This window comes from Anopheles gambiae, chromosome X (genome assembly GCF_943734735.2).
Source record: "Anopheles gambiae chromosome X, idAnoGambNW_F1_1, whole genome shotgun sequence".
NCBI lineage: Eukaryota > Metazoa > Arthropoda > Insecta > Diptera > Culicidae > Anopheles > Anopheles gambiae.
Window position 1 is genome coordinate 2,341,348 of NC_064600.1, and position 24,330 is coordinate 2,365,677.

At 49.4% G+C, this 24,330-nt stretch overlaps 3 protein-coding genes across 14 annotated transcripts in view; 2 read left to right on the top strand and 1 right to left on the bottom strand.

Moving 5' to 3' along the window:
• The window catches only part of LOC1272117 (serine-rich adhesin for platelets), an 83,507-nt gene extending 77,122 nt beyond the window's left edge, over positions 1 to 6,385 (top strand). For all 11 annotated transcript variants that reach the window (XM_061660470.1, XM_061660484.1, XM_061660477.1 and 8 more), the window contains one exon: positions 1,564 to 6,385. In XM_061660470.1, the coding sequence (XP_061516454.1) occupies positions 1,564 to 2,799 (1,236 nt within the window). In that variant the 3' untranslated portion in view covers positions 2,800 to 6,385. The remainder of the gene's footprint in view (positions 1 to 1,563) is intronic.
• Positions 6,386 to 7,332: 947 nt separating this feature from the next.
• LOC1272116 (uncharacterized) lies at positions 7,333 to 12,119 on the bottom strand. Of its 2 annotated transcripts, none has more exons than XM_061660551.1 (3): positions 11,488 to 12,119; positions 10,868 to 11,215; positions 7,333 to 10,670 (listed from the first exon to the last, which is right to left on the bottom strand). In XM_061660551.1, the coding sequence occupies exons 2-3, from the start codon at positions 11,146 to 11,148 to the stop codon at positions 9,089 to 9,091; spliced, it is 1,863 nt and encodes a 620-aa protein (XP_061516535.1). In that variant the 5' UTR covers positions 11,149 to 11,215; positions 11,488 to 12,119; the 3' UTR covers positions 7,333 to 9,088. The 2 variants fall into 2 exon arrangements, with proteins under 2 accessions (XP_061516535.1, XP_061516542.1); XM_061660558.1 differs by having other exon boundaries at positions 11,303 to 11,493.
• A 1,870-nt stretch (positions 12,120 to 13,989) lies between these two features.
• LOC1272115 (uncharacterized) lies at positions 13,990 to 22,739 on the top strand. Its single transcript, XM_310992.6, has 8 exons — positions 13,990 to 14,181; positions 14,890 to 15,332; positions 15,440 to 15,534; positions 17,764 to 19,045; positions 19,329 to 20,086; positions 20,181 to 20,377; positions 20,493 to 20,597; positions 20,681 to 22,739. The coding sequence occupies exons 2-8, from the start codon at positions 15,293 to 15,295 to the stop codon at positions 20,739 to 20,741; spliced, it is 2,538 nt and encodes an 845-aa protein (XP_310992.6). The 5' UTR covers positions 13,990 to 14,181; positions 14,890 to 15,292; the 3' UTR covers positions 20,742 to 22,739.
• The last annotated feature ends 1,591 nt before the right edge of the window (positions 22,740 to 24,330 follow it).

Below are 24,330 nucleotides of genomic sequence, written 5' to 3' on the forward strand. Positions count from 1 at the left end.
AGATGTTCCATAGTGGTCGCAAGTGTTTTGGATGAAGTTTGAAGATGTTTCTTGGAGGTCCCAAATATTTAATATACCTCCACTGTGAGATGGAAGATGTGCTATTGCGGTCGTTAGTATGTTGGATGACTTCATTAAGCAGCTAGGGATGAGGATGTTCCAGGGTTATACCAGGTATGTTGGATGCCCTACTATGAGGTTGAAAGATGTTTTATGAAAGTTTCAAGTTTGTTGGATGCTCCAATATGAAGTTTGAAGATGTTCCATGGTGGTCGCAAGTGTTTTGGAAGAAGTTGGATGATATTCCCTGGAGGTTCCAAGTATCTGGGATACCTCCACTATGAAAATGGAAGATGAGCCAAGGTGGATCCGAGAATGTTGGAAGATGTTGGTGACATCTTCTGCAGTACGCAGCTCTATGCAAAACGTAAACGTGGTCTAACTAATCGGCTCTACCTCGTTGAAGTAAAAGAGAGTGCAAAACAAACCGCAACCCCAGTTCATTGCAAGCACTTGCAGATGTGTTACAGACTGGGCGGAACCGCTGGTTCCTCTCGTTGCTCGCTGACTCAACTATTGAACCCCGGTCCCATTACACCGGAGACCAGGACAGTGCTGGACAATCGGGAGTCATCGTATTGAGCCTCTTCGATGTGTGGTGATTAACCTTGTAATATGTGTGTTTGTATTTGTGCATGCATGTATGTTTTTTTTTTGTTAATCTTTTCAAACACAGAATAAGAGCTGACCGTTGCAACCAGAATAGTAAATGAAGCGCTGTTTTGTCATCATCATATCCACACCAGCAGAAAGCACTATAAACCCACCGACTGCAGTAACTGAATTACTGCACTACCTTCCCCTCCGAGTTCGGTTTTTGTAGCATATTATTGTTGGGTGGATTCTCTGGTAGATCTTAACATCCGGTAGTTGGCTAATGGGTAGTTTTAGTACCACACCAAAAACTCACATAAACACCCAAACACTCTCATCCACCATCTTAACATCTTCATGGCAATTGAAAAACAACCCCCTTTTCATCATCCACACACTTAACTCCCTCCCGCTTGCACTTAGTTATGCTCTCATCGCGCGCACCAAGAGTTGAAGTGTATTGTTAGCTTCGTGTTTTTTTTAATGGTATCTGTTTTTAGTTTCATTTTGGGAGCTTTTTCTGCACCACTTTGCAAGTAGCGGCTACGAAGCTAGTGTTACGCCAGAACAAGCAAAGAGAGAGAGAGAGGAGAGAGGGAGACAGAGAGCATAACCCTACATCCTTTCCACAACTGTAATGAAATCCTGTTGTAGTGCAGTACACAAACAAATTAAAAAAGATATATTACACCCATCCCCCCTTCATAACCCTCAAGAATCAACCCCCCCACCACCTCACCCCTTCTCTCCCCTGTTTTGCTATAGCCAATCTCGACCGGCTAGTTTGTTTGTGACTGGTAACTCATTCTATCTCTTTTCGCTCTTCCATTTTTTTCTTGTTCTTCTTTTTCTTTTTCTCTCCAATTCTCACACACTCCCCCACACACACACACACTCGAAAAAAAACAGGCGCGAAGAAACAACACATTCCGTTTGGTGAAACCGACACTAACGCCGCTAGCAGTACCGGATCATACAACCCCCGCCATTATCACCACCACCTCCACCACCACCAGCAGCAGCAGCAGCAGCAGTGTGGGTATCCGTTCGCCTCCACCGCCCCTGCCGGGGATTGCCCGCTCGCCGGACATGTACGCGTCCTCGCTGCGGGCCATCGGGCGGGTACGATCGCGCACGGCCACCGGCAGCGCGACCACCGCCCCGAAGACACCGACCACGCCCACCGCCAACACACCCGTCGCCACGGTACGGGCCGCCTGCTCCACCTCGGCCCTGTCGGAGCCGCGCCGGGACCTGATCGGCGAGTACCTGGCGGCCAAGAACCGCCAGTCGGCCATACCGCCGCCCATCTTCCACGTCCGCCCGCTCGTACTGCAGGGCGAGCAGCGGCCGCAGCAGCAGCAGCAGCAGCGCCAGATCGACGAGCTGGCGTACAAGCATCCCCTCCTGCTGATGGACACCTCGGACGAGGAGGACGAGCAGGAGCAGAATGCGGGACAGGAGTCGCTGATAGTGCCAAGCCCGAAGCTGGTCGCGTTTCAGTCGCCCGGCAGACCGGGCGAGACGGGACCGGACGGTTGCCGGCTGGTGGGCAGGGTGAACCCGAACATACTGAAAACCTGGGAGCAGCTGGTGGCGGGCGGCATCGGTAGCAGTGCCGCCTGTGCGCACCAGCAGCAGCGGGAGGAAGCGTCACCACGGTGCCACCCACCCGCCCCACAGCACACCGGCGGCGGCGAGCAGTGTCTCGTGCTCAGCAGCGGCGGCTCGGACGAGGCGGCCAGCGAGCCGGACGAGCGCCAGAGCTGCCTGCTGTACTGTCCCCAGCGGCCACCGCACGGCGAGGAGGAGCTGGTCGAGTTTAAGGTGAACCGGTTGCGGCACGCCGGGCAGGATGATGGGACGGACGGTGGCCGCGGCGAGGGTGCGCCCCTGTCCGTGACGACCACCGCGACGACCGCCCGCAACTCGTCCGACGGTGGGGTCGACTTCTACGACAGCATCGACGCGGTCAGCACGTGCGTCCGGCCGGGCACGAACACCGCCCCGCGGGACGAACCGCCGGTCGGCAGCTACGAGCAGGAGGAGGAGGAGGAGGAGGAGGCGACCGATGCGGGCGAAGCGCTCGCCGAGCTAACCTCACTCGACCGCAAGCGGCTGCTCTGGTCGATCGCGATCGAGTAGAAAGGGTGCGGTTTGCGGAGCTTTCGGCGTCGCGTCGTGTAAATCAGTATTGTATCTCTGTATCTCCCTCCCCCTTCTCTCTCTGTTGTCGCTCGGGTTTGCGCAGAGAGCGCACAGGCACACAAACACATGCTTTCCTATGCTACTTAGTTTTCTAAGTTGAGCGGTTGGCGTGTGTTCCTAGTGGTTCCTGGGCTTTCGTGCTGCTTTGCGCACGATCTAGTCAGCGCTGACACACACACGCGCGCGCGGAAAAAACAAACTCACTTACACCTTCACCGCGCTGTGTACACGAAACGAGGCAAAGCGGAGGACATTGTGCCCCAAGCCGGAGAGCAGACGACGAACCCTTCATACGCGTGGCAGCAAAACAAAGAAAAAACGGGGCCTCGCCTACCGACAGACAATCAATCAAAAATACATTCCACCAGGAACCAGAAGGTCGGGGGTCGGGGCGGTAAAATGGGGCACTTTTCCGCTGGTCACTTTTGCTGTGTTGATCGTTGAATAATTCAGAAAAGCGCGTGTGGTTTGCACTCTTTGGGTATAGCAGCTTCTAATTTCGATTTAAAAAAAAAGCTAGCAAAAACACACACACACACATGGTTGTCCTTCCACAGAATATGATGGCGGTTTTTAATACGCCTTCGATGACGTCACATTCCAAGGGACGCAAAGCTCGGCTCACTTCATCTCACAATATGTGCATCAGGGTTCGGTCTTGTTCTTTTTTTTTGCTATCCTGAAAAAATGGAGACAATATACACACCGTCAGCTACAACCCTAAGCAGCAGTTAACGGTCCCAAATTTGGGGGAACACACACACACACACAATACACATATAGGAAAAACGGAAAATAGACATAGAAAGCACACGCCAGGGTTATGATATTAAATTGGGTAGGACCTATCCTACCGGCAATCTAACGGGTAGAGTGATAGGGATAAAAGAGAGAGAGAGAGAGAAAAGAAAAAAGAGCAGAAAATAGGAAGAAAAACGGTGGAAATTGGAAACAAATGGAAAATGAAGTATTATGCTTATGAGATATTTTCGTTCGGCTTGCACACTAGAGCATCTGTTTGTTTTGTGCGTCCTTTTTGATTTAGTTTGGCTTTTTTAGTCGTGTTCCTTTAATTCTTCCCTCTTATTGTTGCGTATTATATTTTCTTCTTTTTACATTTGCTTCTGCTTTGCTTATGATGTGTATGTTTCCCTTCCCCCCTCCACTCAATTCACTTTATTTTCCATCCTTTTTACATCCTTCCAACAACAAAAAAAAAACACAGCGCCCTTTTGGCTGTTGTTATTTTCGCTCTACAAGCCGCTCCGGCCAGGTAAACCGAGGAGGGAGAGCACCGACCGACAAACACGTGGCGTATGAGAAGTTGGCCGTCCGGTGGGGAAGGTTTTGTTCGCTTTCCTCATTTTACTTTTTTTTTACAAAAACACACACACACACAGCGCAAGACACAGTCGACTGCATTCGCAAATCACCAGCACGCCGGGTGGCATCCGTTGGCCGACCGAGAGCGAGCGGCGAATGACGCGCAGAAGCAAAAGGGGTGGTGCGGGTGGAGGTGGTGGGGCGAGTTGAAAACAATTATACAAAACAAAAAGCAATGCAAAACAAAAAAAAAAATACAAACACACACACATACACGTTAAACAAAATATCAAAATAATAGGGAATATAATGAGTGTAAGTAAAAACGTGTGAAATGAATTCAGATAAAAACAACCAGAAAAGTAAAGTAAGCAAATGAAGCCGAGAAGGATGAGAAACCCGAGAGAAAGAAAGGGAACGGGGGAAAAAAATGCACGTGATATTGAAAGCAAAAATCGGTTACGAACGTAGGCGGGTCTAAACACGCGGGATGATTGAAAGGATTACTTGTATACACTTACACAAACACACAAACACACACACACATGCAAGTGGTTTCCATGATGTAAATAGATTTATCGCAAAAACAAAACAAAAAAAAAAAAACAAAAAAAAAACAGCAACGCCCTAACCTCTCTTCCTTAGCGCGGGCAATCGGTGCGCGAAATGGTGGGCAAACGAAATGGCGGTGAATGTGTAACCTAAACTATAGCAATCCCAGATATACGTGATGCGCGATTTCGTCCGAATTCAAGCGGAAATGATTGAACACTATACATATACATATACATAAAGATAGGCAAGCTCCTGGGAGTGTGCGTGTGCGTTAGGTGGAAGAAGTCATGTTAAACGGCTGCGCAGGCGAGCGCGGTTCAAGTTTGTTTTGGTTTTTTTTTTTTTTTTAATATTAGTAGAACATCATCAACAACAACTCATTAGCAGAGAACGAATCACACGAAGACATTATTTAACCAAGCAGCTAGCGGATCGAAGGCGTGTGTAAATGCGGCAAGCACCACGTGGTTAGCAGGCGATCGAAATTGTTGCAAAACGAAAGGAGGGAGCAACTGAAATTGAGGCTTGAGAGCGAGAGGAGAGCGAAAAGCAGAGGAGTAACTTGTAGTGCAACTACCCTTACTACCTACTACCTACTACTACTACACGTAATACACTACCAACCCTACTACTATCTACTACCGCGCTCCCACGGCTCGTCCTTCCCCCTCGTTCCCGGGTGGATCCGCTACCCCCTTGGAAGCGACTCTCTATAGACGGGAAAATGTACGGCGTGCGGGAACGTTTAGCAGAAGTAAAACATGAAAATAAGAAAGTGTGAAGAAGGAGAGAAAGAGAGAGAGAGAGAGATGAAAGAGGGGGTGTGGAAATAATAGGAAAGCGAATTGATGATTAGTAACCATGATTATTACGGATTACGATTATTATTACTACTAGTGAAACAACAACATCAACAAAACACACACACACACCTATACATGGAAACACTCTGCTATAGCGATTATTATTATTAAAATTATTATTATCATGACTATCCGTGTGTAAGGAGCGCTCTCCCGTCAATGGGGTGGGTGGGTGGTGGGGAGGCAAAGCTCCTGTCATCATTATTATCAGTATATGATAGTGGTGATCAATGATGATGACGACGATGCTGGTTATTATTATTATATTATAATTATTACAAACCAACTACTTGCAACAACACAGCTCCACGGGAGAAGGCGAGGCGCGTGTGAAACAATTTCAGCTACTGCAGATAGAGAGACAGAGAGTGAAGTGAGTGTGTGTGCATCGAGGAAAGGAGTAGGAAAAAAATGCTAGTGGAAAGATAATGTGGGGGGAATTGGGGTTTTTTTTTGCGGGGAGGGGGGGGAGGGAAACACGGAAGCACACAACATACCTCATTCAGGCGAGAAACCCGACACAGCCCCACGCGGACGATGCGCGATGGGAGATAAAAGCGCGAACCGGCTGGTGGCTACCGGCACGGGGCGAGAAGTGAGAGGAGAAGGAGGTGTGCTGCTGCCGCCGGGTCCATGTTGACAGAGAAATCTAGTTATATATTTGAAAATTTCAAATTACAGTTGTGTATTTCAAAGAATTAAAAAGCGACGAACCCGCATTGAAATGTGCGAATGAAAAGAATCGAAATAAAAAGATAAAAAAAAAAAATATATCAAACACATCTGCTTTCCTTATTTGGCGTTTGTTGGGGTTTTTTTTATTACCTAAAACTAGTCTAATCTAATGTCCTAGTTTTAAAGCTCGTGCGTAGTCAAATGGAAGTCAAATGATTCGAAACTAAAATTGAACTGTCTGCACATTGCGAATAGACGGTCGTTGTACGAGGCTAAAGTTCTCCTATACTCGTTTTGTAGAAATGTAAGTTGTCTATGAGTTCTGGTTTTTTTCGTCCACTTCAACGCTCAGATCCCTTACTGTAGTACAACGTGGTAATTCCGTTTCATTAATGTAGTAGCTGTTGACAAATTGGCAAGGAATAGGGCAAGGGGCCGAGGCTGTGGTACCCCGGAGTAGTGTTGGGAGATTCGGGATTTGGAAGATTCGAATATTCAATCCCTAGAAATATGAATCCCTAAAAGATTCCTTTGCGATTCGATTGGGATTCTGATTGGGATTGCGATTCGTTTGGGATTAGGATTGCATTTCGATTGGGATTCTGATTGCGATTGCGATTGGGATTCTAATAAAACGCTGGGATTGGGATTCAAAGATTCGAATCCCATCTAGGATTGGGATTCGAAGATTCGAATGACGACTAAGTGGTCCGATGAGCACACAACAGCACTGCATTTCTTGAGTACCATAGCTGGAATACCATCTAGACCGCAGAAATATGACGGTTTTAGGCGTTTTTGTACTGAAGAGTATGAAACATTGATGTCACAAAGAGCAGCTGACACAGCGTTACTGGGCACGTTGATTAGAACCGCATTCATTTGCCCAACACATTCGTTGTTGGTACTGGGAAATTTACGACTCAGAAACTGAGCAGATAATTCGCCAATTTCTTACTGGTCGGACGATTCGACACTATCGAGTGTCATTCGCAGCGGGCATGGGCAATTTCTTTTCAGCTCAACGATAATACATTTACGAAAGGCGAGACAGTTTTTCGTGCCATCATCATAACCGTTTTAACAAATTCATTTTATTCTTCAATTCCTGGCGTTACATTTTTCAACGGCATTTAACATAAACGGTGCTTGCTTTAACCACCATGGGGCCGCCACAACCCATGCGCTCTTGTGGCTGTTAATTTACTGCGCTTAGGGATTGACGTTGCGGTTTGTAATCATCGTTATTGGCGCATTTCTATATGTTATTTTGATTAAAAAAAAAAAACGCTGCTCTCTCCCGATCTCTACCCTACCCTTATGAGCATACACGCGCAGCTCGGTGTTGTTTTACGTGCAAATGGTAATGAAATTCAATTGCATTCAAACGCACAACGCCCTTTTGTCTTTAATTTCCGTTTGCAGGACAAACGGTTTTGGGAGTTTGCTGTGAATAGTGAATGAATAGTTCAGAATAGTGTGGTTAGTGTTTTGAAGATAAAAAAAAGAAGGAATTCAATGGTGATGTCTAGTTCTGTTTGGTAAAATGTGCCTGCGTGGGCTAGGGAGAAAAATGGGGCAGGCGCGCGCCAAGATTGGTAAAATGTGTTGTTTTGTTGTTGCTTTGTTTTAAACTTCCTACTGACGTTTCGCACTGAGCATTTCGATCGAAAACAAGTTCATAGTTCATTTCAGAATTGATCGTAAATAGCGCTGTATGATTAATGCATCATATAGCATTTATGCGCTCGAGTCAACTCAAGAAATGGACAGATAAGTTACGAAAAGTCTTACCTTGTACATATTTACAAACTGTACAGTTAGCTGGTTGGTGAATTTTCCCTATCTCTTTTACCTAACAATATATAGGTACGGCTAACGAGCGTCTTCATACCAGCGCACTGACTAAGCCCTACCACAACACATTACATTACATTTACATCCATTCTACATGAGCGATAGAGCCTGTCCGGTTCTCTGCTTCTAGCTGTTTGTTTTACGTCTACCATATGTTTCTTTTTTCTCTCTCTCTCTGTGTGTGAATGAGGTTTAAAATGTAGGTGAGTGTAGTTCGAATTGCAGCTGTCTTTTCCTAAGACGCTGACGCGCGCGCGCGCGCGAGAGAGAGAGATTATCGATGAGGTTTGTTTTTAGTGAAATGATTTAAATAATGAGCAGAACAGGAAACGCTTTCCCACTCCTTTTGCCAGCCTGTTTCCTCCCCTGTTCGTCCGTTCCCTGTTCGCCCGTTTCTCTTGCGCCTACACCAATGCTCACAGAGATCGAGCGGCGCGCGGGCACAGGCGGAGGAGAGATCAATCCTGAACTGAACCTCACCCCCCCCCCCCCCCCCTTCGCGTTCAGGGGTTGTTGGCGTTCAGCTGGCGAACTATTTCCTAACTAGTGTAACTCTCCCTGCCATCCTTGTAGTAACCTAAGACGACCCGTAACTTTGATCGTCGGAGTGAAAGTGACAAAAAAAAAGTAGAAGCACGAGTCCATCTTAGACCGGCTATGTGTCAAGCTGGATTTTCGTACCATGAGCTTCTTGCCAAAAACAAAAAAAGAGAAAGAATGAAAGAATTAACCCGAAAAACAACAGACACTTTCCTATGTACATGCAAGAATGCTCCCCTTCTTCTAGAGGTGCGATAGAAAATCGAATACTACTAACGCTACAAATCTAATAGCGTTCTCTCCTCGAACGACTACAAAGACAAAGTTTGCCACAAACTTATAAGGTAATGGAATATGTGTGCATATCGTTGAATGTACAAGTAACTGCGACGCAGTGCACACACGCAGCACGTTTAGTTGTTTGGCGGTTGATCTGGGGAGGTTGATTGTGGCGTTGCTGCTGCTGCTGCTGCCGTGTCTGCGCTGAGCTTCATGGCGCCGAGCAGCAGTTTGGCGGTCGGGCGGTCGGCCGGGTCCTCGCGGGTGCACACCAGAAACACTTCCAGCAGCCGGCGATACTCCGCCCCGAGCGGAATGTCGGACGGGATCGGGGGGCGCGTGCCGAGGCTAGCGTAGTTGATGAAGTTGTCATCGTCCAGCTCCGAATCGATCTCCGAGACGGGCTCGTCGTCGTAGCATTCGTCCTGGTCGAACGAGTCGTAGATTTCGCTCTCCTCGTCGCTCAGCACTTCGCGCAGCCGCTGGCTGTCCCGGAAGCTCGGCTCGTCCTCGTCCTCGTCCGAGCTGTCCAGCACCATCACGACATCGTCGACCGGTTTCTTACCCTTGCCGGCTGCTGCTGCTGCCGCCGCCTCGCCCGGGACGTTCTCTCCCTCGCCGGGCGCCGTGCCCTCGGCGAAGGCGGCCACCGCGGCTTCAACCTTTGCCGCAGCAAGCGGCAGGGCCTGTTCGCCCCCGGGTGCCTCCGCCATCGCCTCGGACGAGGTTACCTCCCCCTGGACCGCTCCCGCTGCCGGCTCGATCGGTGCAGCGGTCGACGCGGGGGTGGTGGTGGCCTCTAGGTTCGACAGCCCGTTTTGCTCCTGCTCCTGCGGTGCGTCGTCCTCGTCGTTGAGCAGATCGATCGTGAGCTGCTTGTTGTTGCCGGTGCCCTCCGCCGCACTGCCATCCTCCGCCCTGGACCGCTTCATCCAACCTTGCGCTTCTGCTCCGGCGGCTTCTCCAGCACCGCCCGCCTCCAGCATGTAGTCGCTGTTGCTGAGGGGCGGGAATTCGTACGCCCGCTTGCGGGCCACCACCAACGGGACGTCCGCCTTCAGCCGCTTCTGCTGCTTGCCCGGATCGTCCTCCACCATCACGCAGTCGGTGTCGTCCTCGTCCATCACGACCACGTCCGAGTTGCGGCGGCCGGCCGGCTTGCGCATGCCCAGCACCTCGTTCGGCTCGGCGAGCGCTTTGTCCATCACGCCCGGGAAGGTGTGGGGCGGATAGCCGGTCAGCAGCTCGAACACGAGCAGCCCGAACGACCAGATGTCCGCCTTGGTCGTGCCGGGTCTGTTCTCGAACAGCTCCGGGGCGGACCAGAGGCCGAGCGCCACCGTCGAGCTGACGGTTTCCGCCGTCCATCCCTCCACCGTGCCGTCCCCGTCCACCTTGTGGCTCATGCGGCTGAGCCCGCACAGCTTCACCGCCTCGAAGTCGCCCTGCACCAGCACGTTGAACGATTTCAGATCGCCGTGCAGCAGGGCGGCGACGTTGTGCAGGAAGTTCAGTGCCTCCAGCACGCTCTCGACCACCTTGGTCGCCCGCGGGACGTCCAGCGGCCGTGGGCCGTCCGCGCCGTCCTCGCCGTAGCGCAGCGAAAGGATGTAGGCCAGATCGACCTTACAGTACTCCTTCGCCAGCTGGCACTTGTAGTCGGCCAGTTCGCCCTGCAGCAAATCGGCACCGGCAATGAATGGGCAGCTCAGGTTTCTGAAAAAAACAAAAACGGCAAGCAAGCGAACGGACAGTTTGTAGTGACGGGTTTAATGGAACGTCAGCAGGCGTACCAGCAACACATGTCAGTGTAGCAGGAGGCCATGCCAAAAAATTACGCGAAAACCACAACAAAAAAAAAAAAACAAAATGGATGCTTCCCTCCGCACTCTTCTACCCCTTCCCCCCCTTACCTGATGAGTTTAGCTTCGTCCAGCAGCAGCACCTGGTAGTAGTAGGTGAAGGTACACTCGTGCCGGCGCGACATCAGCCGGATCGTCCAGGGCGACCGGGTGCGCGACGGCGGCGGGCGCTTGATGCGTATCAGCGACAGGCCCTCGGTCGCTCCCATCGAGCCGAGGAAGGGCGACAGCAGAATGTCCACCGAGTACGGCGAGGTACAGTTGGCCGGATTGCGGACGAAGGGTGTGCCTTCGTTCGGCGCGCTGTTTTCACTCTGGGAATCGTCTGCCATCTTGACCACCGAGAGGAGATGATTGATTGCGATAGAGCTCGGATGTCAGCGAGCGCGGGATGTTTGCCTGCGGCGGAAAGGAGAAGAAGAGAATGAAAAGATGCGAAACGCAAACCGAGCAACGGTTGGCTTTCCCAATGCAATTGCACCTAACCCTAAAACCCCAAGCGCGCACACAGAACTGTCACACACATACGAACACACACGCGCGCACGGTAGCACAGCGGTGTCCATCCAGTACAGCGAGCTAGACAAAATATGCACGCACACACACGCAAGCTACCCACAGTTCCAAGGGAAGCCACCGCGATTCCCAGAATTCGTAATAACCTCACTTACCTTCTCGGAAAGCGGATGACAGGAGCGACACAACACAACAATCACGCACAAGCACACGCACACACACGCGTACACACAAAAAACGCTAATTTTGCAACACACGCCGCACCGGGGCGTGGGGAAGGGTTGGCGCAGGCAAGACGCGATCGAAAGTTTTATTCTCAGTCCCTTCAAGGTAACCTCACTTTGTTTGCCCTGCCGCCAGAATAAAAGGAAAAGTCACTGAATGTACAGGACGCGCACACTCACAGTCACATATGCACACACTCACATACACACGGAACGGGACACACAACAAGCGGCACCGCCGCCGACGACAACTGGGACAGGATGACGGACGCGTGCGAAACAATTGTTACATCGAAGCAGGCGCGTTAATTCCGAGATCCGTTTCGTTGCTGGCGCTTGCCGTACCGGTCGACACCATACCGCGCACACGTTGGACACACGCCCGCAGGGCAAACACTTCGGGAAAAGTTCAACAGAAAACACTCGTCGCCAAGCAGGGGCATGGGTGGGGGGGGTGGTGCGAACTCTAGCAACTCGGACAACTTCACCGTACGAAGCCTTGGATGGAAAAGAACTGCGTTTGGCGCCGATTTTATAACCAACGCCGTAAGGGCTCTGACAGCAGCTTAGGCGGCGCTCTGGCCGCGTTCCGAGCGAGACGCGTTTTTAGGCCGTGCTCTGCACAAGCGCGACGCGCTATACCGTACTCGATGAGCTGGGGCATACGTTGCATTATTGATTTCTCCGATTTGCGTTCACCGTGAAATTGAAATAGTAAATTATACTTTGGCGAAGTGATGAAAATGTTTCGTTTGGCTTGGATGTTGGACAGATCGCTCTACTCATGGTGGTTAACGAAATTGAAAAGAAATTGGAGTGAATTTTCAATTGCTATTTTTTTAGCGAATAAAAAGAGCTATCCCAAGTGCCACCAATCCACTAAACGACCACCAAACGGGTTCTAAACGACTCAAGCTCTCAACCTAAAGGGAATATAGAAAGGCTTCGTTTAGCAGACGGTGAACGACTAATGCATTCTAAAAAAGCAAACAGCTTGTGGCACCATCTATTGGTGGAATACTCAACCAGTGGAGCGCTTTCCTCGGTTTGAGAGCTTTCTCCTTCTCTCTGTATTGTTGTATGGTTTCGCTTTGAAGTTATGCATCGCTAGAACTAAAACGGCGATACGATTGTTTAAATACTAAACTCCATTGTGCATCATTTACAGCAGCAAGTGAGATTTGAGTAATGGTCGGTGGTGTTGATACCCGTGTATAGATTTTTGCTCGGAATGTTAGAAGGGCATATATGCCATGATTAGAGATAAAGCTAGGCGGAAGACATTGCAAGAAAAGTACAGCAATACAATGATGAGTTGTAATACGCCATCTATTGAGCAAACCAGTGAAGCTGTGGAGCTTTCATTTTTTTCTATGAATATTTAATTTTCCAGTCGTTTAAGCGTAATCTGTGGCGCTTGGGTATTTAAATTGTTAACAATTTACTGGAAAATAAAAATACAGAGGAATGTCATCTATTTGGACTCACCGGCACCGGATGCCTGGATACTGAGGTAACCGTGCAAATAGACGCAGAGCGAATCTGTCTTGAAAATGACGTTTTGTGTATTTTTGAGGAAGTGTGATGATACATATCACACCGCGTAGATTGAAGTAGCTCAATTTTGGGCTAGTTCACATGCCTCTTTTTGATGTACAGGCGGTCCCTGAGATACACGGTTAATGGGAACCGAAAACGGCCACAAAATACCACGTGTCTCGAATTTTCACGTAATTCAAATCTCATGATTTCCAGCCAAAATATCACTAATTTTCGTATTATTTTGCAAATAGGGGGATTTTAGCTATTTTATTAATTATTTGAAGTGATACTGATTGAATAAAACCGTATCAATCCTTTTTAAATGGTTTTGCACATTCGATCTAAATAGAAATTATTTTGCATTTGTTAATTTATGTGTCAAATCAGTACAATTTGCCTACAGAACTGTCAAATTTAGAAAACCGTGTATCTCCGAATCCGCGTATAAGAGGTACAGTGTATCTCGGGGACCGCCTGTATAAGCATACACAACGTAAGTTAAAATAACTTTTAGGTAATTTTTAGAGTTTGTTATACATTCGGTCTGCAATCAAACTGGATATTTCGACTGTTCTGGTTGAAGCAGAAATTTCGAACGAAAGCTCTGTTTTGCAAAATTGAGCTACTTTTGAATTGTCGCACCAGACAAACGAATGTCGTATATGGTGGTGCGCTGTCAGACATCTCGAACAAAAAGGACAAACATTATCTCGAGCCTGTCAAATTCCGTACATCTTCTAGCCTGACGCCATGTTGGATTGGTGCAAGGGCGCGGTATTACTTTAGCTCTTTTGCTCTTTTTCCCGGAACCCCTTGCTGCGAGTGCTCAAGTTGGTTGCATAAACTGGTTGCAATCAAAATTCAAAGTCATTCGCTGGAAAACAACACATTGACATTTCGATTCTGACAACCGATTGTATTAGCCAGTGTACACACCAGCGTACATGAGTTTCGTATTTGTTTGCGTGCGTGCGTGTGTGTGAGCGCGTGTGTGTGGGGGAGTTTGTGTGTAGTGTGCTTTTTACGTTTTTCTGTACCGTTTTTCAGTAAAATCGTATTACTTGTGTTTTAATCTCGATCAACGTAAGTTAACGCCGCGTTCGTGGTCGGTGGGAAGCGGGCAAGATTGGTTCGGGGGCAGCGGGTGTTTACCGTGTTCCGAGATCCATAAATAACCCTGTGGCCAACTCGCACACTGCGTATCTACGTTCTGAAACGTACCACCTGCTGGGACAGGGGGCCTGGGAAGACAAAGATGGTCCGGCCCGCAAATTTCCCCCATTCCATCACACGAAATCGATGTGCTGCAGAAGCAAATCTTAAGTTGTTGGAGACAATAGCAAAAAAACAGATGGACTTTTTACACTCGTGGGCTGGTACGGGCACCCAGCTGCACCTTCCGCTGGGTTAGGGTGGGGTTAGCGAATGGGGAAAGCGAAAAAGGTGACAAAAGGGCGACAAACCCCTACGACCCTTCCGGAGGTGTTGTTGACCCTTGGTACATTATTTTAAACTTCCCGTTGTAACAAAAGGCCCTTCCGCCCCTCTGGATGGGGTACCGTGGCCGTTGCCCTAATCTCAACAATTACCGCACCTTGATGCACTTTCCGATGCGTTTGTATGCATGGGCCAGTGCCCCGGGGCAGGCGCTGCACCCTTCTCTCGCAGCCCCTGCCAGCCCCCGTAAACCTCTTCTGTTTTGCACTGACGGTGTCACTTCGTTCGAGCCAGCGCTTGGCAGCTACACTAATCCCAGTTTTTTTTTTGTCCCCTTTCGCCCTCCCAAAACAGGTATTTTGCAGTTCCGTTCCCGTTCCGCACGACCCGCTCATTCCGTTTGTGTAATGTTTGTGTGTATGTGTGTGTCTATGTGCTAGAGTCCGGGTTTGTGTGTGTGTGTGTGCGGGAGAATGCAGCGCAGTTCCAGCCGGCCATAATCTTCGATCCACTTTCCCCAGCTCAGCCCTATCAATCCCGTCGATCAACACTTCCACTTCCGGCGCGCTGGCGCGAACGAACCTGATTCAATCAATCAAGCGAGAGCACTGAAGCGACAGCACAGCAACCGCACATCCTTCCCGGTAGCGCCGGCAAGGAGTTGCATGGTGGCCGTCTGAGCTGCCGCAGCCAGCAGTATCCCTTGTCCGGCATTCCCGGGCCGACCGGCCGGTACGGAGGGGAGCGCCTGAGCACGATGTGGAAGTGTCACAAATGCGGCAAGCCCGTCTTTTTCGGTAAGGCAGAACAGGAATGGCTCAGTGTGTGATGATTCGTGGTTCGTTTGACTAATTTAATCTATTTTTTTTTTCATTTTGTCTTTCCTGCCATCGGGTTTGATTAGCGGAACGCAAGCAATCGCTCGGGTACGACTGGCATCCGGAGTGTTTGCGGTGCGAGGAGTGCGGCAAGCGCCTTAACCCGGGACAGCACGCCGAAGTGAGTACCGGGCGAAGGTTGGCGGGGGATAGAGAAAACTAAGAAAAGGCCAGCTAATCGCCTTTCGCTGTGTTTCGTGGGGTGCAACAAGCATGGTTGCGGGTTTTGCTAAGAAGGTTTGGCTTTAAAGGTTTCGCCCCCCCCTCGTGGGTGGGCAAGGCAGGATAGACAACGTTGTTGCTTTAATTGAATTTGTTTTACAATTGAATAGCACAAGAATTGCAGATCCACAAGGTAGTTGCATCAAATACACGTATTGCACATGCTTCAGTATGTGTGGAGTTTTGCTACGGTAGGACAAATAAGTTGTGTAACTTTTTCATAAACCTTAAGCTCCTTAATTCTACATCAGTTGTCGATAAAATTGGTGTTTTTATTGCGGTGTGGTTAAAATTATGAAACTCAACCGATATGTGAATTGCTAATAACCAAGCACAAGTCATGTGTTAACGGCTGTTGGGTTTTTTTTTTTTAATGAAAATCACTATACAACTTCTACCATATTTCCTACGCTAAATCCTACGCTATTCCTACGTTGCACATTTACTGCGAGTGTGGTCTGTTGACAGGAACTAGAATTTTATCGGTCCCAAACCTGGACCCAGCTTCAAATCCAAAACCGGAACATTTCCAGGTACTGTTCCAGGTAATAAACCAAGTCGCGAGCTGATTCTGGATCATTATGGGGTCATCATTGCTTCCAGTTCATGATTAGTACCAGGGTCGGTATCAGTTCCAGGGCAGGTATGGGCTACTGATCGGTTACAAGAGCGATTTGGGTTAATGATTGGTTCCAACACCGGTATGGGCCCATAATCAGTTCTTGGATCAGTGTGATCTGTATTGATTCCTGTATATGTTCAGTATCAGATCCAGGATCGGCATTAAGTTATGTCCACTTCTTGAACCAGAATATGTTATGAACTGGTGTCAGGGCCAGTATGGGGTTGGTTTTAATTTTAGGTCTCTTAAGGGTCGTCAGAAGTATCTCATTTTAATTTTGTCTCGAGGACATTAATGTTGGCGTACTTTTTAAAGGCGATCTTTGAAATTTATTTGCGCAGCCCTGTAACCTGGCCAAATTAACTAGTTATACACAAAAAGGTCTCCAAGCGGTGTAAATGTCAAGCATCCCGCAATCCGAACTGGTTATTCATACGAATCTATGGAGTGGGAGTCTGTTTGACAGTATACTGTTAATTGTTTTGACGCGTTATTGACGAATAATTTGTAATTTATGAGATTCATGTCATTCATTCCCAACCATATAACGTTTAAGAGAATTCCTTTTTTATTTTTATTGGGACGATAGATTTGTTTTGAATTGCTTATTGCAATAGTTGAGTTTTACTTCCACAATTATGCATCTGTAATTCTTTGATGACTGTGTTGTAACATTTAAATAAGACTGTTCAACTTTTTTTTATGGACGTTACAACTAAAACCGAAACCACTCTAGCGTTCGCAGAGCAATCGGACTACAAAACAAATCTGTGGAGCATTTTAAATGAAACACAAAATGCTTCACATTGCTTAGCATGCTTCATTTGATGCCACTGTTGCTGCTTGAACCGGGCAGCGTGGTTTAAAATAGGGCTGTGTGGGGCAGCTGCAGATTTGTTTACCTAGATAAGCCTACACAAACCACACAACCGCACAGTACGCTTAACACCCACGACACGCGCTCTCGAGCAAAGGGTTTTGCTTGGGACGCTTGGCTTCGCAAAGGCTGTCGTCATCAATTCCCTTCTCATTGCCCTTCCCTTTCCGTATGCCATTCGAGCGCCGAACAGTTCGTGCGAGAGCAAAAGAGAGCGCTTAAGAACGCACGCTTGCGGTGTAGAAAGAGTTCATTTACGGAGCCCCCTTCCGACTAGCTGGAGAGATAAGCAAATATGAGGCAAGTGCGACGGTGATTTCTGAACTCAGCAAGTTTCAATGTTGCGTGTATGGTTTTGTTTTTGTTGTTTGTTTTCCTAAGATTGAAACGATTGAGCCACTGCTTGAGGAAGTTTTGGCTGAACAAGGGTGTAGAAGCTGGCGGAGGAGTTTTGTAAAATAAATAAAGCAATCTGACATAATTTGAGTGTAACGAAACATAATATTATGTTTTTTTTATGAATAGCGAAATAATGCTGGCTAGGGAATCACAAAAACAATTTCCTTTTATATGCTTTTCTGCACCAAACTGTTGCTAATTTTTTCCGTTTGTAAAACCCCCTTTTGCAGCACAAAGGTGTGCCGTACTGCCATGTGCCGTGCTACGGTGCCCTATTTGGGCCGCAGCTGTTCGGCCACGGTACCCGGGTGGAGTCGCACAAGAGCTTCGGCCAGCCGGATCAGAAAAAGCAGGCAGTGCAGCGCTCGCCAGCCGGCCCGGCCATACCCAAGGGGCACCTGGAGTCGAAGCTGAAGTCGTACAACCAGTTCCACAACAACAAGAGCATGGAGATACGGAGCCGCGAGGTGAACGGGCGGCTGGTGCTGGAGGGCGCCCTGCGCATCTACTGGGGGGTGCAGGGAATGATCCACCTGAAGGAGGACGACGACCAGCGCACCGTGGTGACGGTCCGGAAGCGTAACTCGTACCGCCAAAGCACGCCCGCCTCGCTGGCCCACGCTCACGCGACGAGCGATGGGGAGGAGGAGGGCAACGAAAAGGAAAACCACCCGAACCATGCGGACCAGCAGCAGCAGCAGCAGCAGCAGCAGGAGCGACGGGGAGCCGGTGCGATGGGCGTCAGCACGTCCAGCCTGACCGAGCCGTGCGACAGCAACAACGACACGACCACCATCTCGGAGAGCATCTCGTACGACACGCTCAGCCTGTCGTCCGAGCTCAACTCGAACTTCGACTCGAAGCCGGTCTCGTCGAGCGAATCGTCCAAGGAGGTGTCGCCGAGCCACGCGGGCAAGTACGTGACGCTGCCGCCGAAGCTGGACGTGAAGCAGCTCGACTGGGACGAGATCGACGAGCTGCTGCAGGTGGAGCGCAAGCTGGACGAGAGCGAGAAGCTGTACCGGACGATGCCGTCCCCGCTGGCGACCGGCGGCGGTTCGGGCGGGTCCGGCGGCGACCGCAGCCTGGCGAGCGAGAGCGTCACCGATACGGATTACAAGACGCTCACGCCCAACACGGCCACCGGGTCGTCGGGCGGGTCGGGCGCCGGCTCGGGCGACAGCGACCGGACGACGACCGGCGGGCCGGACACGTCCACGAGCGCGGCCACCACCAGCGCGGCGACCAACGGGGACGATGACTTTCGCACGCCGGAAGCGACGCTCCGGTCGCACGACTTCGAAGCGTTCAAGATGCAGATTAGCCGCGAGTTTATCAGCAGCACGGCGGAGATGGGCAACACGGACGGTACGCTGAAGCAGAACCAGCCGATCGATCCGGCCCGGATCAACGATTCGCTCAAGCTGTACAATGACGGCGTCATGAACCGGAGCCTGTCGGACGAGCAGTGCCGGAATGCGATGTTTTCCCTGCCGGCCGGCAACATAACGGGTAGGTGAACAGTTTTAGCAAACACAGCTTAAAACGGCTTTACTTTTAGGACGGCTCGCTATGTGGTAGACTCTTTTCCATATAATATGGAAGAAAATTTCACTAATTGGTTCCAGGGCCGCACATGTCTTGTTCATCTGTACCAGTTCTTCAGCATACATTTTTTATTCTAATTTATTTACCACCTAACCATAAAAGAGCAACAATAAGGGTCAAAGAAGAAAACACATATACGATCACAGTCTAATCTGTCTATTCCCCCTTTATTCTCATCCTCCAACAGGATCGTTCCACGTGGAGGCCGGTACGAACGAGGACGACGACTCAACGCTGCGCCATCCGGCCAACGGCATCTACGCGTCGCCCAGTCACGGCCGACAGTCGGCCAACGGTACGCCCAAGAAGCGGATGCACCTGCAGCGTGCGGCGCAACCGGCCGGACCCGACGCACCGACCTCGTCGGAGGCTACCACGAACGGTGCCGTTACGTCGCCGGGCACGGACACGGACAGCTGGACGGCCGATCGGGGTCTGCTGCGCTCCAAGTCCCAGGGCAACCACTACTCGGGCAACAGCTTCATGGACAGCGATGTGGACGACGATAGCGGCGGGGGCGGTAGTGGTGGGACCGGCTCGGGTACGCTCAAACCCTCCGACAAGCCGCCGTCCTCGATCCACATCCGGATGGACTGTTACGACGAGCTGGAGAGCCCCTCGTCCGGTCAGGCGATCACGCCGTCGGAGGACGGTGAGCTGACCGCCGTGACGGCGACCACGCTAACGACGACGACGCAGCCGTCCGAGTACAGCACCAGTATCAGCGGCCACCCGGTCACGGACGACGGGGTCGTGCTGCGGAAGCCCCCGAAGACCGGCTCGACCGCGATCAAGCGCCGGTCGGGCAACAGGCGTTCGCGCACCAAGCTGAAGCGCCGCTGCTCCATCAACGGCCACTTTTACAACCGGGAAACGTCCTTCTTCACGCCCCCGTACGGCTCGCAGATGAACGTTTGGGTGACGTCGCTCGTCAACACGCAGGAGGTACCGCACCTTGCCAACGTCCTTTTGGTTCAAAAAAAAAAAAAAAAAGAAAACAAAAGTAAATAAATAAATAAATTAATCAATTCTTTTCCAGGTGATCAACCTGCTGCTGGAAAAGTATAAGGTCGAATCGAGGGCGGAAAACTTTGCGCTCTTCATCGTGCGCGACAATGGCGAGCAGAAGAAGCTGAAGGACGACGACTATCCGCTCGTGACGCGCGTCATTCTCGGCCCCCACGAGGATATTGCGAAACTGTTCCTAATGGACGGTCAGCAAACGCAGGAAATAAGGTACGAGCGAGACAGCCGCCTAAGCGGAAGCAGCGTAGAGTTGAAATTTCAAATGATTTGTTTTCTTTTCCCGACGGCTCCCAACCCCCTCCCTGTGCCCATTGGCCGAGTGTAGCAGCGAGGTTGCACAGTTTCTGAACCTTTCCATTCCGGAGTGCCGCGCTATCTTGGAACGGTTCCACGAGGAGGAGCAACGGGAGCTGCACCGGATACGGATCAAGTAAGCAACGGTGGGCCACGAGGGTCCGGGTCATATTTCCCTTCACTCATGTTTTGTTTTTCCCCCACACTTTCTCATTGCAGATTTGCCGAACTGCGAAAGCGCATCGTGCAGCGCATGGAATCGCTTAAAGTTCGGCTGTAGACTCCCCCACACACACCATGGTGACTTTCTGTCTGAAACAATTCCCTCTACTCCCTCCCTACTTCTTCTTCTTCTTCGTCGGCTCACCAAGCAGGGGAGAAGTATTCCCGCAAAACAATGAAAAAAAAGCAATCAAAGTGAATAGAAATCATATTTGTTGATGTTTGTTGTTAAGCGAAAGTAGGCACGGGCGCTCCCGAAGAGAAGGACGATAGTTTTTTTTTTATAAGAAAAAAAAAACAAAAAAAACGGGACTGGCACAGCACAGAGGGAAGCGAGTTAGCGGTGAAGCGCGTGTTTGCGTGCATCATTTAATCTCATAGCCGCTCCGTTTAGCAAGCTAATCAACGTCAGTGTATAGTTTTAGTACGTTTCACTCGTTTGGCAACCTTTTCTTCTTTTTTTTTTTTAATCGGTGCGAACGCGTCCCCTGGGTCTTGATTGTTTATCGTTTATGATTAACGGAAAAAAATCTTGTCGATCGATTTACTCGAATTGTATTGTAGTATTTTTTTTGTTTGTTTGTTGTAATAAGCTAGCAAATGCAACCACTACTGGTACTCGAAAGTGTGTGTGTGTATGTGTGTGTAAGGGCAAGAGATCGATAGCATAATGCCAAACTGCCAAACGTGAGAGGTCCATCCACGCCTGCAGCATTGACTGTCGGCCTGAAACAAACGGATAGAAAGCGATCGAGGCGAAGAAAATAGAAACAGAGCGAACGAAGAGTAAGAGCAGCAGGAAACACACTCAAACACTATTGTGTATAGGGCAAGCAATACGTAACACAGCAAAAAAAAAGAAGCAAAACACCACGCACGAAACCTCAACATATTTATCTCCCCACAAGACTCATTCAGGGACTCATCCGAAGCGTTAGAGCTAACCAAACAAAGTGCTACCGATATGAACAAAGAAAAACACACATACAAACATAGAACGATGGCAAGTGAAATTTCGATTCGATGCCAACCGATTTAGAGTAGTAGCGTACGGCGGAAAGGCTATTTAGTGTATTGCCTTTCGGGATCGCGTATCAACCGTAAACCACCCCCAGACTGACAGTCCAGGTGCTTCCGCCTAGAGCCTCATAAAACATGTTCGTGGTTGAAATCAATGGCGGCCATGTGCGCCTGTTCGCCGATCAATGCTGGGTGCAGGAAAGCATTGACAGGATAGGCACGGCTTAAGAGGAGCGTTTCGAGCCAACTAGCAAGCGTTATCGTTTGACCTTTCCTTTCTCAAATACAGCGGTTCTGTTTGCAGTGCTATTTGGTTAGCTGGCGCGTTTATTTTTAGTTGAATTTATTTCCCTACCTAACAATGGCATATTTTTATACACCCACTAGCAACACTTACACCTACAAAGAAAGCAGCAACATAAAATGATAGCTTAGAAGAAAACAAATAACAACAATAACAACAGAAACAAAAGAAAACACTCAAAGCTTTATTCAGCTTGCGCGGCAATGTGCATGGACGCAACTGATAACAATCAAGGAGTTTATAGCGCCGTGTGTAGGTGAAATCATCGCTCGCTTACATGTATAGTCCTTCCCGAATGCTCAGCTCCCGATCGGAGTGCGATATCAAACGCTAACCTACTGTAAGAATTTATCTATGCATATACATACGGACCTTTACAACGGGTGGGCTATGGAACGAGAAGCCTAGCCTAGCGAGTATCGGTGTCCTTAACGAGCGGAGGAGGTCAGTCGAGCAGCCGGCGTAACAGTTAAACAATAACACAATCGGCACACATTCTCAGGCAAACTAGTGGGGGAAACGCGGGCAGAGTCAGAGTAAGGCTGGCTTGTTTTTTTTTTCGAATGCTACTGCTGCTACTCCGGCCGGCATCCGAGGCCTCCGAGCAAAACATCGGTAATCTCTTTCGCTGGCAGCCACTGAAAAGGGTGGCGGTGCAGTGTGGCGTTAGGGGATAGACAGAAACAACTACAGCAAACTGATAAGCGAATAATATAATGCAATTAATAACAACGTTTTGAGGTACTTGTGTTTTCTTCTCTTAAATATAGTTGTTGCTATCGATGAGGTAAAGAATGTACAGAAGGGTGCACTTTTTTATGGAATCATGGCAACCGCAACGATGTTGATATGCAATGTGAGGCTTCCTCAAGGACGTTTCAGAAGACTCAGCCCACTCATCTGACCCAGTCTAAGCCCGCAAGCAAATACAGCCAGATGTCGGATGGCTTTAGGGCCGCATTCTTGATCGCGTGGATCTATAGAGTTGTACTGTTTGCCTATTCGTAGCCTCCCTATTTCTGTAGCTGCTTTTGCTTCAAACCGAACTTTTATTCCCATTCCAAATTTCCGTCCCAACTGTGGCTCGCTGTGTGCGTCCGTGTATGCGTGTTGGCCCGTTCTTGTTGCGCGTTCTCCGAGCGCCGATCGAGTTTCTCGACCCGTTGGCGCCGTCTGTTGCCCGTCGTTTGTCACACGGCTGACACATATTTACATAAATATTCGCATTCGCAAAACGTACCATGTCTTAGGGGCCTTTGATTGGGGTCCAGCAGCCGCGGGTGTCGCGCGGGCTGACCATATAATACACCACCACTGAGCGCGGCGCAACCGGTTTGCCGACTGCAGATGGAGGGGTTCTCTCCATCCAACATCCGTTCACCCCCTTGAACACACGAAACGGTTCGATTTCGATGGCTGTTGAGTGTCGCTAGACCGATGCGGTCACGGTGTGGCGAATTGTTGGGTGTGTTTTTTTGTTTTCGGCTTGGGCAAGGACGCTTGGGGATTTGGTTTGTTTTGGGTTCGCTCGATGTGTTCTGCTGAACTGTCGCATGAGCAAACCAAAAATAAAAGGGTTAAGTTGGGATAGGGCGAGTGATGCAGTACAGAAATGTCACTATGTGGGGAAGACTTGTGTGGGGTCGGAGAGCTCTGGAGAGAGCGGAACTGTATGTGTTGTGGGCGGGGGGGGGGGGGGCTTCGTGCTGAGGTGGAGGCTTAGCAATCCGTGCGAGGCTGCGGGTGTGGAGCACGGGGTGAGCTAATTAGCGAAAACGTTACGAGGATTAGTGTCGTATGGGTTCTGGATGTCGACGTGTTTCGGAGAAAACCTTTAACCTTGTTATATTGTTGGACTCGGTTTGCATTTTGTGGCATTTAGCAAACATGACGGCGGCAACAGTGTGGACACAGCAATGTATTTAACCGATGGAGCGTGAGCTCTCCGTGCAAGTCTATTGGAGTGTCGGAAGGCCTAAGAAAGAGACCTTGTTATCTGTGTCTGAGTGGCTTATCTATATCCCCAAAGAGATATCTCCATATGACACAGGACAATATCCGAATACCAAACAACAAGGAATATATATTATTAAAGATCCGATTAATATGTTTTATAATTTTTAGAGCAGTTCGTTCAAGATTGGACCAAGCTACACATACTGGAAATAGAGCCTCGAATGTTAGGAGCCCCGCCACTTCAGATATCTTTAGTTTATCGTACATTGCCTCATCTTTCAGATCTATTTCGCATCAATGTTGGGTCAGTTCATTTGACCAAGATTTAATACCTTCAGGGCATCGAATATCAGGAGCTCCGCAACTA